Here is a 16940-nt window from a genome sequence, read left to right on the forward strand (position 1 = left end):
GATCCAAGTCAGGGTATTTTTGTCACACGGACAGCATCTATCATGGGTACAAGATTAGTTTCGAGCTTTCATGGATACAAATGTCAGCGTTTTCATCTCTCATGGGTACAAATGGTTATTTATTCTACATACAACTACAAAATCTACCCTTGTGAATAAAACTCCAACTAATAAGGTAAGGAAAAAATAAATCCTAACAACAACTCGATCCTTGAACAAAATCTTTATATGCTTCCACAGCTTCACAATAAAACACTTGTAACTGAACTGAAAGAATTAGAAAGAGGAAGTAAGAACTGGAAAATCCTTAATAGAATCGGAGTAGTTAGTAAAATTTATTTTATTATATGAGTAATTTATAAAAAAGTTATTTTTGTCATCTTTATATGAGTAATATCTTTATGAAAAGGCTAAATGATGTAAAATAGAAGAAAATTCACTGGACCAAAATAAAATTCACTAGTGATATCCCTATTTCTTTATCACTTTTATATTGAATTTACATTTTTAAGTGATATTAAAAATAGACTTTTATTTCTTATTGACATTATGTCGTTAGAAATCGAAATGTCAATAAACTTATCAATCATATACATACAATTGAATTGTTGTAATATAGAGTGTGGTCTTTTTCATTGCAGGGTTTCGCACTAATTGAATGTATAACAAATGAAATTAAGATTCCTGAAGGGTAATTAATTATAAATTTGTTTGTATTTTTTTTTTATGGTAACATTGATTCTCATGAGAATTTGAAATTCGTTCTCACTAACCACCCTCTATGGTGGTAATAAAAAATCATTGAAGATGGGTATTTTAAAATACCTACGAATAAATTAAAGTTTTAAAACTTGAAATACAACAGAAAATAAGTTTTACCCAAGTTACAGTTCTATTCTGTCAACTATTTCTTTATAAAATTTTCTCATTTTAGATCCAAGTTAATCGTTTTCTCTCTCAATCACGATTTCTCAATTTCTCATTTAATTTGGCAATTGCACGCCGTCAACGTAACGTATCATACAATCAAGCCAGTTTCTAAAGTTGATTTGACCGCTCCTCACTCCTCAGCATCAAAATGAATTTAAGACGAATATGCCTCCGATGATGATAACCCAACCCACTGGCCCTGGGTTAGGAATATAAAAGGGAATAGAATAATAATAATGTTACATTATTAATAAAATTTATAATATTTAATTAATATTTTATATATTATATATTATATTTTAAATATTACTTTAAATTTGAATAATATAAAAATAAATTATTAATTAAAATATTAGATTAATATTAATAAAAGTTATTAGCTTCTTAAAATTTTTTAATAAAATATATAGAGAAAGTAAGAAGGAGGGACCGCAAGAGGAATAGTGTAAAAAATGTGCAAATTGTTTTTTATCTGGTAATAGAAACGGGATGAAAAATAACCAAATATTTGAAAATTATGTTACCAAGAAAAAGTCAAAATTGAGATTTAAAGAGAAACCAACACATAAAATTCAAACGAAGCTTCCCAGGAATAATTAATTAATTATCATGCTTGTTGTCCTTTTGAAGCAAACTATGACTTGTGTTTTTTATTAGTGGTTTTGGCAAATGAAATATAAATTGAACTCAGAGATTTGAAATTAAATTGATAATAAATTTAAGGTTTTTTTACATAAATAAATTATTAGAAAATCGATTTTATATGATTTTTCGAAAATAAAATACACAAAAGTCTCTTTTTAATTATTTATATAAACTGTGTTAGAGTATTCAATTTTACCTCAAAAGATATATTGTGGTAGGGAGGGACAATTTATGAATTAATTTTAAACTGAAATTGTACATAAATCATGATAGAGTAATATACTTTACAAAAATATATAAATTGTAGATTCCTGTCACTATTTCTAACAAAACTAGTATTGTCTATTAATATATAAATAGTGGCAGGGTAGTAAGTTTTTATAATTTGTGATTTTTTTATTTTAATTATTTAAATATAATATTTACAAAAAATGTGTAATCTGTAACGCTACGTTTATCTATTAACAATTATATTTCGAATATATTACCCAAAAGCATGTTAAACAAACATCTTGAGTACACTAAATATGAAACACAACAGGAAAGCATAACCCAAGTGTGGTAAAGGGATATTTAGTTAACCGACTTAATTAAGTTTTTTTTTTAAAAATACCTTAAACAATAAATGATTATATAAAAAATAGTTTATAAATAAGTTATTTTGTATTTGGATTTTTAGTTTTAAAAGAGCTTATTTAATAGAAATGTGATAAAAAATAAAAATATTATGAGAGAAAGTTATTTTTTTAACTTTTCTATAAACTCTTAAATAACTTCTTAAAAAACTATAATTTAATTTTAAAAATTACACCAAATATTAATATTACTATTTTTTATAAATAAAAACTCAAAAAAACTATTTTTAAATCTTTTCAAACGAACCCTAGTGTACCTTGGATACGTCCTTAATGGAAAAAAGAGCATAGTACTTAAGATGTCTTCTACCACCATATAAGGGGTGTGTAAGTGAAAACTATTGCTTCATTTCTTATATTCTACTATTCTAGAGTCTTGGATAATTTTAAAAGCATACATCTAGATGAGGGATTACGTTTGATAAAACAAAAAAATATTAATAGACTGAATGCAACCTGATATGTGATCGAAATACTGAATTTCAAAGTCATGTATTTGTTATTTTTAATGGAAAATTAATTAATATATTTTGATTTATTTAGTTTTAGTTAATTAGATGTTTAATATTTATTTGAATGAGATTTGTTAAAAGAGTAGAGTTAAAATTTGATTAGGTATATATAAAATAATTTTTATTTGTCATGTTAGTTTATTATAAAATAATTATAAATTTTTATTTATTATTTTTAATTAAATAATATTTTTTCTTGTGTATTAAATTAGTTAATAATATGAAATAATGTTTATTGTCGTGTTAATTTATTATAAAATAATTATGATAATCTATTATTAATTAATATATTTTTATGGATTAAATTAGTTAATGATATGAAATAATTTTTATTCGTCATGTTAGTTTATTATGAAATAATTATATTTTTTATTTATTATTTTTAGTTAAATAATGTATTTTTTGTGCATTAAATTAGTTAATGATATGAAAAGCTTCACCCAAAAACACAATAAATTTCTATAGGAAAAAACGCATAATTTATTTAGCAAAACACAAAAAAACCTAAATCGATTGATAGAGGTGTTTGTGTTAACAGATTTGTGTGTTTTAAGAAAATTAATAAATTATTTAGCAAAACACACAAATTGTTTTTTAAGAAAACTAACAGTCAAACAAAAACGAAAAAAAAAAAAACGAATACGATCAGCACCTCAGATCAGAGGGGAATGAATTTAAAATTTTAGAATTCTATTTTAAAGAAAATATAATATAATGGGTATCAAATATTTGAAGTTTTGGGCTAAGCATCTTCAAAGTGTTGCTTCTTCTTGTCATAAAGATATTCTTAACTTCACATAACTAGCTAGTAAACTTTGTTTTTCATGTTATCTTTTGATGGGGAGGGAACAACATATAAATTTTGTACACCATATAAAAAAATAATTATTATAGTCTTAGAAAAGGCTAATTGTATTACATTTTACTTGAAAATAAAGTGACGAATTTCTTACTGATTTTAGATGAAACGTATGTTAGCGTGAGACTAATTTCAAAAGAGTAATACTTGGGGTTAGTTTTGTCTTAAAAAAATATTGATTAGGCACTTTTAACTCCTCAACAATATTAAAAGAGTTATGTTAGGTAATTAATAACTTTCTTGAACAATATATTATACTTTAAATTATTTATCTAAATTTTAATATTAGAATAACCATCCACATTTGATATATTTATTGTTCACATTATTTAATATTTTCATTGTCTATTTATACTTTTCTATATTAAAATTGTGGATATTAACAAAGTTAACAGGAATTTATTGTTACCAATATAATTTTTTAGAACTTTTATACAACAAATATATAGTAGAATATTTTCACACTTCAAATTTGTTAGATACTTAGATAGCAATTTAAATAACTATTTTGTTTGCTATTATAATTATTTTTATATATCTATATTATATATAACGAAGACATTAGAAGAGTTGGTCTCTTTTTTTAAAATATTTTTTATTATATATAATTCAAAAAATGATACTTTAAAAATTTAAATTCAAAATCTTTTAATTAAATTGATAAATTATTTACTATCTCAATTAATTTAATTTTAATGAATAGGTGCGCTACTATATATGATCTTTTTCTCTCAAATGGAATAATTGTTTAATCATCGCGCTGCTTGGCAGTTGGCACTGGCAGGCTCGCTATATCCCAGTGTCTCTGAGACGCAGTTTCCGAACAAATGAAAAAACCCAACTGACTATACCACGACCTCCATGGGCAACCCACCGTCGATCCACGCCCTCATCACCTTCTACCTCTCCGAGCACCCTTCAATTGTCGGCTTCCGTTGGAGCCACACCCAATCGTGGGGCTCCACGTGGTCCTTCCTCTTCTCTTCCATATCCCTCTACCTCCTTCTCTCCCTCTCCCTATCCCTCCTCCTCCGCCCCCTCCGCCGTCCTCTTCCCCTCGGCCCCCTCCCCGCCCTCCACAGCCTCGCCTTGTCCCTCCTCTCCGCCACAATCTTCGCCGGCATATTCCTCTCCGCCGCCGCAGAGATCCGCGACACCCGGTGGTTCTGGCGCCGCACGAAGACCCCCTTGGAGTGGCTACTCTGTTTCCCACTCGGCACTCGCCCCTCCGGCCGGGTGTTCTTCTGGTCCTACCTCTACTATCTCTCCCGCTTCCTCCATATGCTCACCACCATTCTTGCAATCTTAAGACGTCGCAGGTTGTTGTTTTTTCAAGTCTTTAACCACTCCATCTCCGCCTTCACGTCATTTTTGTGGCTCGAATTCTCTCAGTCCTTTCAGGTCCTCGCAATCCTCTTCACCACTCTTGTCTACTCCCTCGTCTACGGTTACAAGTTTTGGACAGCTATTGGCTTCCGCGGCGCCTGTTTTCCGTTCGTCCTCAACTGTCAGATCGCCCTCCTCGGTTGCAACGTTGCGTGCCACGTTGGGGTTTTCTTTCTCCACTTCTTCTTCAAGGGTGGGTGCAATGGGATTGGCGCGTGGGTCTTCAACTCTGTCCTCAACGGCGCTGTGTTGTTGCTCTTCCTCAACTTCTATGTGAGGGTTTATGTTTTTGGCAAGAGGGAGAGAAAGATCATTCATGGTGACTGTGCTCGCTCATCGTGCCCTGTTTTGATCTCTGGAAATTGAAAATCAGTTATTCCCTTCCGTCCTTCATAGTTTGTCCATTCAAAAATCCAATGTACTAATTTATGAAAGGTGGAAACTCAGGTACAGTCGACTTCATATGAAGTTGATCATCTAATAGCTCTCATCTATTAATTTTATGTGAAGCCGACTGCACTTGAATTTTTTCCTTTATGAAAGGGTGAAGACTCCCTTATAATTATTTCTACTTAAAGTTAATAGACGAAAAATATTAGATAATTTAATATATTTAACTAAATTATCATCGATGTAATAGCTTCACGTAAAAATAACTTGTGATGAATTCTCATCTTACGGAGTAGACAGTTATTTCAAAGCGGTGGGGAGTAGATAATGATAATTGTAAGCTGAGGATCAGAAAATGAGTGGCACTCTCTATGGTCTATGCTGCTGTTTGGGTCCAAAATTTCCAGGTTAATGGTTGGTCACTTTTTGTACAAAAGTATAGCTAAGACAAAAACAGTAGAAAGTGGAAGGTACTTTTTAAGTATAGAAATAATTGAAACTACAATAATGTAGAAAATTAAAGTTTTGTCAATTACGTGTAATGAATATGATTGAGAATTTGTTGTGTTTGGTTATCACGGATGCATATCGCGTAGAATATTCATCTCACGTTAGGTTGAAATAATGAAGTCACTGCATAGCAGCAAGATACGAAGCACATGCCAGATATTCCATGATCCTTCAAATAAATTTCAGTTGGAGTTGGGTGCTATATATCTGTCTACTGGTTGGAAATTTTAGTGCTTTTCTACAACTAAACATCATGAAATATGCCAAAATGACACCTTTTAATTTAGATGTGGTCAGGAGAATAGTGTAGGACGCTAATGCAGTAATAAAGTGTATAGGTGGTTATGAACAAAAGTTGGACTGTCCGATTTGTATTTTAAAATTAAAAAAAATTTGGGGTACACAAATCGGATCCTCTGATTTGTGTACTCCAAATTTTTTTAAATTTTAAAATACAAATTGGAGGGTCTGATTACCTTCGTCAAAATTTAAATTTTCTCCTCCATATTAATCAGACTGTCAGTAGGCTTAATTTTTTTTTACAAAGAAATCAGATAGTCCGATTTCTTCATCCCTTGTTTCAAAAACAACTGTCCCACATGGCCACATCCATATCTAACGCCCACAGTCTCCACAACAATGCACAACACACATGGAAGAGAAAATTTAAAGTTTATAAATGAAAGCTAACAAAATATGAATATAAGTTCAAAGTTTATAAAGAATGTGGTTTTGTGGTACAATTTGCGATCTCGTATCAATATTCAAAGAGGTTAGGACTTAGGAGGTATTTCCTAGTTTTTATGAGATATTTTACACTACTTAATTATATCTCATTTAAATATTAGTACTAATAAAAAACCAAATAAATAGTTATTTTTTTTTTATTTGACCTATTTGACAAGAATTTCCCAGTATCTAACTTGATTGTAATGGTGAAAATGTTATCATATGCTATCTTAAAATAAGATAATATTTTGAAATTGATTGACAACTTAAATTGGTTTCCAAAAGAAATTTGATTGAATATTTAGGTTGTCCATAACATTTTATACTCCAAGACGGTCTAAGGATTTCTCGTTATTAGTTTGCTACAATGATTTCAAAATTGTGATACATCATTGTCAACTAATATTTTTGAAAATTAATTGTGTTGTAATAAAATTAATTTAGAACTTATTTACTTAATACATATATTAATGACTTTATCAGTTTATTGAAAATTTGTATTTGTTGAAATGATATAGTAAGTACAACTGACCACAGAAAAGTGTTTGGTGAATGTGGTAAATGTTCGTTTGTTAAACATATTTAATTTTAATTTTATGTTATTAATTGATTTATAATATGAAAAATAAAAATATTATATACACATAAAAAATCAATAACTAAATTAGTTATTATATATTTTATATTTTAATATATATTTTATATATGTAATTTATTTAGCAGCAAATTTTTAGTATACACGTAGTATTTTAAAAAATTATTTCCCACAAAATAGCTTCTAAATAAATGAAACTAGTCTGGCCTTCAAAAGATGTCAAGTATTTGATAAAATAAACTAAAAAAATAGGATAATTCACACATATAAAATAAACTTAACTCAAAATTATACCAATATCGTAAATTGAATTGAGTTACATGTATGTCTCGATTATAATTCTATGTAAATTGAATCTAATTGATTCAATTTATGTTATTTACGTGTTGATTCGATTTATTATCATTGACATTTTTTACTTTTAAGTTAATCATTCATTAATTTTAAAACATAAATGTCAATAAAAAAATACACCATTTGAATTTAAATAAAATATTAAAAATAAAATGAATAATAATAGAAATCTAAATTTTGTATTTTAGATTTTTAGTTCAAATTTTAAAAAATTTACATTTTTACAAACTTATAAATTTAAAACAGAACAATAAATAATTTTTAAAAATTCATTAAAAATCATTTTTTAACTCTTTAGCATATAAAAAATTATTATCGGAATTTTTTATGTTGAAAAAATTATTATAAAGTATAGACCTTTAAGGTGGCAAGAAGTTAAAACTTAAATTTTTTTTTAGAGTTAAAAATAACAGATAGTTATATAATATACAATTTGAGTCATAATTGATTCGATTTACTATCGATATATCGTATACATATGTAAATCAAATTAACATTAAATATCATCAATCGAAACAATTATATAGAATTGTAAAAGAAACATTTATGTAAGCAAATTTAGTTTAGAATATTGGTGTAATTTTGAGTTAAGTTTATTTAATGTGTGAATTATCCCAAAAATTAAAATAAAACTACCGCGTAATCCACAAACCGTGTAAACTAATCGATGAAAAAAAAAAACTCTGTCTAGAATAAAATTACAAAGTTAAGGAGTAGAAAGATTCAGATTTCTTCAATTAGGAATTATTGATTTAAGGTTACTCAAAATCTAGCTATTACAAAAACATTACGATATTACAATTTAAAATGTCAATTTTAATAAAAACAGACTCAATTTTTTAACTTAATCATTTTATCAGTAGTTATCAACTTATCATCTTTTAGGGAGATAAATTCTACTATGAAGAGATATTTGTGTGAAGAGAATGAAAAGAAGTGGGTATAATCTATTTCAACAACTTAATACAAATAAAATAGCACATTCTCCTAACAAAATATCTAATTATCTATAAATAAATCTTCATCTCTTTTCTGGATATTATTTTAAGAATTTAATATTATTTAAAAAAACCAATTTTACACATGTATCAAATACAAAAATAATTACTTTTTTATTAATTACGTAAATAATCATCTAAAAAAACATATAAAACTTAATTATATAAAATATTTCACACTATCATTATATAAAAATTAACTCTTATTTCATATGTTCGCTCTTTTTAACATTTGTGCTTTCTAATAAAGTGATAAATTAAAGAGAACGGATAAAGTAGTTCAAAGCTATGGTGTGATTTTCCATAATATATATCATCTTTTACAACTGTGACGGATAATTATCTTACACAAATGCAGTGCACATAATATTGTTTGCATTCGTTGTAGATAATGCTAATGCCTCTCAAGTTATACACAAATACTTTGTGAAATAATTGATAACTTCGTATGGACATACACTGATACACATGATATAGAGTCTATGAACGTTGAGGATTTTATTGCATATATTCCATAGATATCCAAGTTCTATAACCAAGTTGATTATGAGGCAACTTCAGTTTTCAGCCACATAATCAAAAGCAGCAGCGACAACACTCCTCTAGCAGACAACAGCAACACAGGGCTGCAACGCTGTACAGGGAAACAAAGGCCTCTCAGTAACTCAGTTAGCAGCATGGCACCATAAAAATAAACAATGCATGAAGTGGAAAAACAAAGTTAAGGAAACATATCATGGATTCTGTAATTTGAGAAAATGACAAGTCGATTTTTCAAGCCGAAATAAAACAATTACATAGATTACGACTAATGAAGAGTAAAAAGCCTAAATAGTATACAAGAAGATAGAGATAATGATCAATTTGATCCTCTCCAAGGTCTTCTTCCGTACAACCAAGGTCATTTAAAAAAAGGCAATATTTTAGTCCTTGGCTTTTCAACCATGAATCAAGTCCCTCGTACAAATTCTGTTTTGACACTATTAGAGGGGTGCTAACGTCGGCCGCTAAATGCCACATGGCAGAGTAGCATGGCCTATCAATGCCAGAAATCATTGTGACCTGTAATACTTAACTAACTGCAGCCCGGTGCATAAGCATGCTCCGTTAATACAGGGTCCAAGGAAGGGCCGCACCCAAAAGGTGTAACGTACGCAACCTAACATGATAACTACATCAGCGATTGTTTCCACAGTTTGAACCAATGACTTGAGATCACAAAGAGACAACTCAACTGTTGCTCCAACGCTCCATTTCCAATACTTCACTAGCAGCATCAAAATAATATATGTTCGAGGGACTAACTTGATTTATTATTAAAACTCGGACAAATTGATTATCGGTGAAAATTCTAGAACCAAATTGATATTATATCCAAGAAGATATAGTCCACCATTGAGTCCAACAATCCTCTTAAATAGACAAAGATTCTATGATCCTAAACCGATCTTATCTAAGGATTGCAAATTCCAAATTCTTATATGAAGTGGAGATTTTATTATCTTAGTGTCTCCAAGGCAGCGTTTGTTTACAGAGACAGGACACTGAGACAGAGACACAGAGACACAAAATCGTGTTTAACAAAGGAGACATAGACAAAGACAATGTGTCCAGAGACACTGAATTAATGTATTTTGTGTCCATCCTGACAGGAAGGACACGGAGACACTAACAAAAGACACACCTTATTTTTTATTTTTTCTTTCATTATTCTTGTTAATTTTTCATAATTATATTTTTTATTATTGTATTTTTTGTTTCAAATTTTTTGAATGAAAAAAATGAGAATAAATTGAATTTTCATAATTTGTTCTAATTTATCACTAAACAGAATACAAGAACACAAAATAGTGTCTCTGTCCTTTATGTACTGTTCTTAGTGTCTTGTCTTGTCCTGTTCTTAAAAACAAACGCAGCCCAATAGATTTCTTTTGAATAATACAAGACTGCCTCATGGTAAGTGCTACAAGATTACACAAGTCTATCCATCCTAAAATTTGGACCTGAGAGATCAAGGAATGACACATAGTATAGAGAAGGAAACCTGTTGGAAGTGTTTGGTACAGTAGATAAGGACAAAAATATACAGATAGAGAGATGCACAATGTGTTTGGTTAGCGAGACAGATAGAAAAGTTCCAATAAGATAGACTACTCAAGAATTACATATTTCTTTCCTGTAAATGAGAAGAGGAATTCATCAATGAAATGTTAAGTCTTGGTTCAGACCTTGAACAAAAAGTAATAATTTTAATTTAGATTAGTAGATTATCCTTTTAATATATTTTGAAAGCAGAAATGCATTGTGCATGTTACATATGATTGAATCTCTCTAAGCAATGTGGATATCACACAAACAAAATCAAAATTTTATCAACCAAATAGTCGACTGAGATAATGATTAGATGTGTAGCGCTCATGGGGTGTATGGGTACCATTCATTGGTTTTCATACCAAAACTGAATATGTACCAAGTATAAGTAGTTCTTGGGAGCACATGGTCATTTTCTCTTATCATCCAGATTCCGCGATAAAATTTAGGTTTGAAACTTCGAGCATAGCAATTGATTCTGTGATGGAACATTCTGACGGTCGCAGGTAACTAACTCCCTCAACCTAACAGCCTAATCCTGTGGAAGAAAGAGGGTAAAAGCTAGAAAGATAACATGCTTGCAGCTATGGCGTAATCCAATAAAATCACAACCTAGTAGTTTGGAAAGTTCAATAATGCCCCTCCCTAAGGGAGAAAGGAGCTACAACCATGAGAATTTTCAAGACCCTCAGCGACAAAGGAAGCGTACAGCTAGTGTCAGATTTTCTTTTTCCTTCCCTCACTTACTCTCCTCTAACAGGAAATATAATTAGATAAAAGAAATGAATGTTGTCTAGATTTCTGCTTTCTTCCATGGACCAAGATATTTAGTTATGAAAGGGTTGAGTAAATGCTCAAATGGATCCATCAAGATTAACATGTTCAGGTAGCCACCCAGGAGAAGAGAAGCAAGCTACCTTCCATATCTATAGGAGGAAACAGTAAAAAGCTGGTAAGCGACCAGGAACGCGCTCAACATTCTATCTAGTCTTTGCTCTTACCTACGCTCCACCTCACATAGAAGAAGGAAACACCTTTACATAGAAGAATGAGTAACAAATTAAATTAGAGAAAGTATAGGGAGCCAATGGCCTAAGCGTACAATGTGTACAATGGAAGTTTAGGAAGTATTAGAAATATAATCATTAGTGTTACATTGTTCAGTCAAGTTACCCTTTTGGGATGAGTGGATTCATGACATGGTATTAGAGTTCTAGATCCGCAAGGTCAGGTTTTATGACATGAGATGTTTATTATTCTTGGTATCCAAATGGTTATTTTGGTAGTATGGGTGATGTTCATTTTATTCATGGACCAAAGATTTAGCCCATTGTACACATTGTACGCTTAGGCCATCCGGTCCCGAACACTTTAGAAACTAATTTGGAGTGATTTCATCGGGTTTAGGGTCGGGTACGGGTCTCAAAAATAGACCCGGTCATTATTTCGGATCGGGTCCGGGCCATAGCTCGGGTCACCCGAAGTCGACCCGGTGGCCCGGTCATCATACACAATTAATATTTTGTGTTATTAGTGATGGATCATGACTATTCTTACGTGGAATTTAAGTATTGTAAACCTTAATATTTTGTGTTATTAGTCATTATAAGACTATAAATAAATTAAATTTTTATGTTTAGAATGCATAAGATTTTAGACTAATATATAAGATTGTGTTATTTATATTGATTTAAATATTTGGTATTATTAGACAATATTAGTATTGATTGTGGTTATGCTTTAATATTGATTGTGGTTATGCTTTAATTTTGAAGAATGATTGGTTCTTGTTATATTTTTCTAAGTGAATTTTATCATGTTAACTAATGGTTGGAGCCTTGGAAATTTGGATATTTTTACATGCTAGTTTACAAGAAGGTATCTACGTAATGTAATGTTAACGGTCCGGTTTTCACCCGGTTTTCACCCGGTATAATTGTGGCCCGAAAGTGTATTGGTTTCATCGGGTCTAGGGCCGGGTTCGGGTCTAATAAATAGACCCGATGTATATTTCGAGCCGGGTCTGGGTCACGTCAAACCCGGCTTCACCCGGCCCATGTGCACCCCTAATAACTACAAGAAGAAATACCCTCTAAGCTGCAGTCCAGAGGCTAAAAATTTCACTTTAAATTAACTAAGAATTATTAGTTATCCAAGCAGTAAATTGGAAAAATAAAATGAAAAAAAAATCATACCAGCCTCTCAAGACTGAAAAACAGCCATCATCATCATGATGGTGATGTCCGACGACATGAGAGTGCGGCGGAGGTGGCGGTGGATACCCGCTATTGAAATAACCCTGGTATCCTTGATAGCGTGGTGGGTGTGGAGCCTGCGGCGGCCGCGGCGGCGGGTACCCAGTATGTGGCTGCGGTGGTGGCGGCCCCGGAGGGTATATTTCGTGAGGCGCTGCCGATGGGAACCCCGGTTGTGGTGGTGGGGGTGGATAAGGAGATCCGTAACCTAGGTAGAAAAAAAATACACTGATTTCATAAGAGAAGTTTCAAGTTTCTTGAAAAATTACAGAAACGATTTGTATATATAGAAAGAAGAATAGAAGAAAAGAAAGAAGAAAATGTTGATTGATCGTGAGCACCTGGTGGTTGTGGCGGTGGAGGGTATGGTTCATGGGGTCCTCTGGTCATTTTGGTCTTGTGGGTACTACTAACTTACCAAGTGGCTAAATCTTTTCAGTGAAGAAATTGTGAAGAAAGGGTTTGAGAGATTAGAGAAAAAACCAAAGACGATGTAGATGCATAGTTGGTGGGACCGGTTATTTAATTGTTTTGTTGGCCTCCCTCAATAATATGCTAACACGTGTCTGAATGAGGATTTTTATTTTTTAATGTGTATCTCGAGATATTTTTAATTTAAATAATGTACAAGTAAATTATAATTTTAAATAGATATTACATATCTCGGGTATATACTTTGAAAATCAATAATAGCACAAGATGGATACTATGTACTCAAGATAAGATACATTAAAAAGAAACTATTACATCCAAGATATGATACAACTGCGTAGTTGTACATAAATCGAGTGCTGAGGATCTAAGATATAGTAAGTAAAAATTATGGCAAATATACCCGAAATATGTATATATTTATCTAAATGTCTCTATATCTTAGATAATTACATAAAAAAATGTTATATAAAGAGCTTTTTGATACCATTATTTACATTACATCCATTTTTTTACTTTCTATTCTTTTTATTCTTTTTTTTATACACACTGTTTTAATCATTTTTTTCTACTTTATCCTAATGAGATAATAAGAAAGGGTGAGAATGAGCGATACATATGAGTGCAATTTATCTGTGATGTTACGCTTGCTGTATTGAAACTCTAGATGCGCTCAAGAATATCATATTGAATAACATGGGGGCAATATATTTCAATAAGGTTTAAAAAGTTACATATAGATTTCTATCAGCGTTGCCGAGTGAATGGTTTATTAACAAGACATTTTGGGTTGAAGTTGATTAGCATGTGAGGATAATGTTCGACGTACATGGTAGACTAATGCCGCAACATGTGATGGGAGTGGTATGTTGCGGTTCGTAATGTAGGTGGTGGTTGTAAACCGTCCTCTTCGATACCGCAGGCAATCCCAATTGCGGCAAGACTGATTCACCTTTGTCTAACCTCGAGATAGTGTTAAAGTATATGAGAGTGAATTTGATTCAGATTACATTGCCGAAACTGGTTCGTCTAACGAGAGTGGTTCCTCTGAAGAGTATGTGTCGAAGACTCCAACTGGTGGAAGTACTCTATTTCTTCTTCCTCTCCCTTTGACCATTTCATAATTATCAAAAGTTCCAAATCATTACTACACTCTTAATTTAGAGGCGATTCAACTAGATGATCCTTTCAACCTTGACAAAGGAGAAGATTACAATACGGATGGCAGCGTAAAATTTTGGATGGGTCATAGGTTTAGGAGTAGAGATGCTATTCTTATGGCAGTGAAGAACTACAACATTTGAAGAAATACGGAATACAGAATTTTTGAGTCAGATAGACTGAAACACTATTACCGATGCAAGCAATTTTCTGTTGGGTATCTATGGAGTCTTCTTGTAGCACTTCGACAGAATTTGAAGTACTGGTAAGTGTCGTCCTTTGATTTTATGAAATTAACAAGTAAATATTGATTATGTTATATACTAGATCATGATATTTATGAGTAATTTTGCAAGGAGGTGCATAAATTTGGGGTCCACATACTTATTTGGCGCTAACCATGTATCAAGACCATGCTTAGTTGGATAAAAGTTTAATTTGTATTGTGATCCTACTAATTATATATGTTAATCCCTTCGTTTCCTGCAAAGTGCAGTGTAGTAGAATTATCATTTCAAGCTATCATTTCAAAAGTTATAAATGGCGAAGGAAAAGACGATGATTCAAATTTACGATAATTAAAAAGAAATGTAATCTTTATCAGCAAGAGGTCATACTAAACGAGGATGTTCCAACACTCCTATCTCGAACCAATGAATTATTTCCGTTCTATAATTAAAAATTCTATCTATCGATCATTTTTATTGTCATTTTAAAAAGCCTATGTACTTATTATTTTTATTTTCATTTTCATTTTCATATGTTGTAGCTGAGTATCCTCGTAAGGTGTCCATTAAAACTGAAAAAAGAAAAACATAAATTCATCTAATTATATGTTCTTACATGAGTCCAAAGCATTAAAGGCCTAAGGCTCAAGTATAAGAGATAAAGTGTTGAATTGGACCAATCTGCTCAACTTAATCCAAGAAATCAAAAAGGTCTCTCTATCTAATGAATTGGCTGGGTCAACGTGCATAAATGTGCTCAATTCGGTTTCATGACCCGTGATCCAATCTCGATTTGAAGAGCAAGTAAGGAGGTTTTTCTCGCAACTTCATATACTCAACATGTAAAAGAATAATCACCTCATTTTGTAGTAACTATCCACAAATATAAGGGGAATAATTGCCTATCATCAACAGAAATTATTTTCCAATATGATTAAGTCATCCAACCTACCTCCTCTATAAATACCACAATCTCTTAGATAATTATCATCTTGTTTTAATTACACCCATATTAAAATTTTTACTAACTTAAACATCAAAGTCTTTTGTAATTACTTTTTAACCGTCGTCTAAAGAATGAACAGAAAAGCCATTGTAAGCACTCAGATCACATCATCTAGACCCAACACTATCGTAACTCTTAATGTCATGTTGGAATTGTATGAAAATAAAAGGGAGAGAGCCTCATAAAAATGAAGGGAATCATCTATCTTATGATTTTTCTTTACAACACTATTCTAAAATGAATGAATGCTGCTTCTAGTGTTGTGAAGATGTTTTTGGAGAATTTTTGAACAATCAACCTAAGTCTACCACTACCAATCAAGAAAAAAGCAATGTTAAAGTATTGGACTCTTGTGCAGCAGACACCAAAACCAAGCCTAAAGAATAAAAATTTCAGATCCACAAGAATTAATCAGAGGAATTCATCATAAGAGATCTATGATTATTAGATCATTCTTGAAGAATATGGAGTTTAACAACTTGGCTTTTATATCAAAAATTGAATTCCGAGATAACTTGAGAAAAGATAGTTCCATGGCAAGAAATAAAGTTAAACTTGTGATTCGAGGATATGATTAAGAAAAAAATATTGACTTTGATGACAATGATAACAACTATTATTATTATAGCTATAGTAGTTATGCAAGTGTTGTTAAAATTAAAATTATATTTTATTTAGCAATAATTTTAAAAAATATTGCTAAATAATATAAAACCGTTACTTTAATTTTAATATTTTTTAAAATATCATAACTACTCTAGTTATTATAACATAAATATACTAAAATGACTATATATATATATATATAAGTTGATTGAATTGCACACAAACTATCATAAGTGAGACTTGTTCAAAAGCCCGGTCTACAATGCCCAATCCAACCTGTTGTGCAAGAGCAAGAGAATATTTCTAACCACCAATTCTGACCAGCAATTTGAAGACACTGCGCGTTTGCAATATTAAATTCAGACCAACTCAATAAAATAAAAGTTAAATTACACGATTGGTCTTATAATTTCAGTGAAATTATAAATTAGTTTTTATACTTTAAAAAATTGTAATTAAATCTTTAAAGAAAATTAAAATTTACAATTTAATTTCCGTTGGTCAAAAAGTGTTGATTTAATAGAATATTCTCAGAATATACTGAGAATATTCTGTTAAATCAAACACTTTTTGAACGACAGGGACTAAATTACAAATTTTAATTATCTTTAGGAATTTA

The 16940-nt window shown here is 30.8% G+C and overlaps 2 protein-coding genes across 2 annotated transcripts; one reads left to right on the forward strand and one right to left on the reverse strand.

Annotated features, from left to right (window-relative positions):
• Positions 1 to 4305: 4305 nt before the first annotated feature.
• LOC112788955 (fatty acid elongase 3-like) lies at positions 4306 to 5589 on the forward strand. The gene has a single exon (XM_025830650.3). It carries the CDS (start codon positions 4443 to 4445, stop codon positions 5331 to 5333), a length of 891 nt encoding a protein of 296 aa, XP_025686435.1. The 5' UTR covers positions 4306 to 4442; the 3' UTR covers positions 5334 to 5589.
• Positions 5590 to 8819: 3230 nt separating this feature from the next.
• On the reverse strand, positions 8820 to 13392 carry LOC112788966 (uncharacterized). Its single transcript, XM_025830656.3, has 3 exons — positions 13231 to 13392; positions 12830 to 13097; positions 8820 to 9177 (listed from the first exon to the last, which is right to left on the reverse strand). The coding sequence occupies exons 1-3, from the start codon at positions 13277 to 13279 to the stop codon at positions 9120 to 9122; spliced, it is 375 nt and encodes a 124-aa protein (XP_025686441.1). The 5' UTR covers positions 13280 to 13392; the 3' UTR covers positions 8820 to 9119.
• Positions 13393 to 16940: the final 3548 nt, after the last annotated feature.

Source organism: Arachis hypogaea, chromosome 1 (assembly GCF_003086295.3).
Source record: "Arachis hypogaea cultivar Tifrunner chromosome 1, arahy.Tifrunner.gnm2.J5K5, whole genome shotgun sequence".
In the NCBI taxonomy this organism is placed as follows: domain Eukaryota; kingdom Viridiplantae; phylum Streptophyta; class Magnoliopsida; order Fabales; family Fabaceae; genus Arachis; species Arachis hypogaea.

Excerpts from the sequence above, each read along its gene's own strand:
- LOC112788955 (XM_025830650.3), top strand. The coding sequence starts at position 4,443 with ATGGGCAACCCACCGTCGATCCACGCCCTCATCACCTTCTACCTCTCC.
- LOC112788966 (XM_025830656.3), bottom strand. The coding sequence starts at position 13,279 with ATGACCAGAGGACCCCATGAACCATACCCTCCACCGCCACAACCACCA. Across the intron at positions 13,098-13,230 it reads TCCACCGCCACAACCACCAG|GTTACGGATCTCCTTATCCA; the intron begins GTGCTCACGATC and ends TTTTCTACCTAG. Across the intron at positions 9,178-12,829 it reads TTTTCAGTCTTGAGAGGCTG|CGTTGCAGCCCTGTGTTGCT; the intron begins GTATGATTTTTT and ends TTCCCTGTACAG.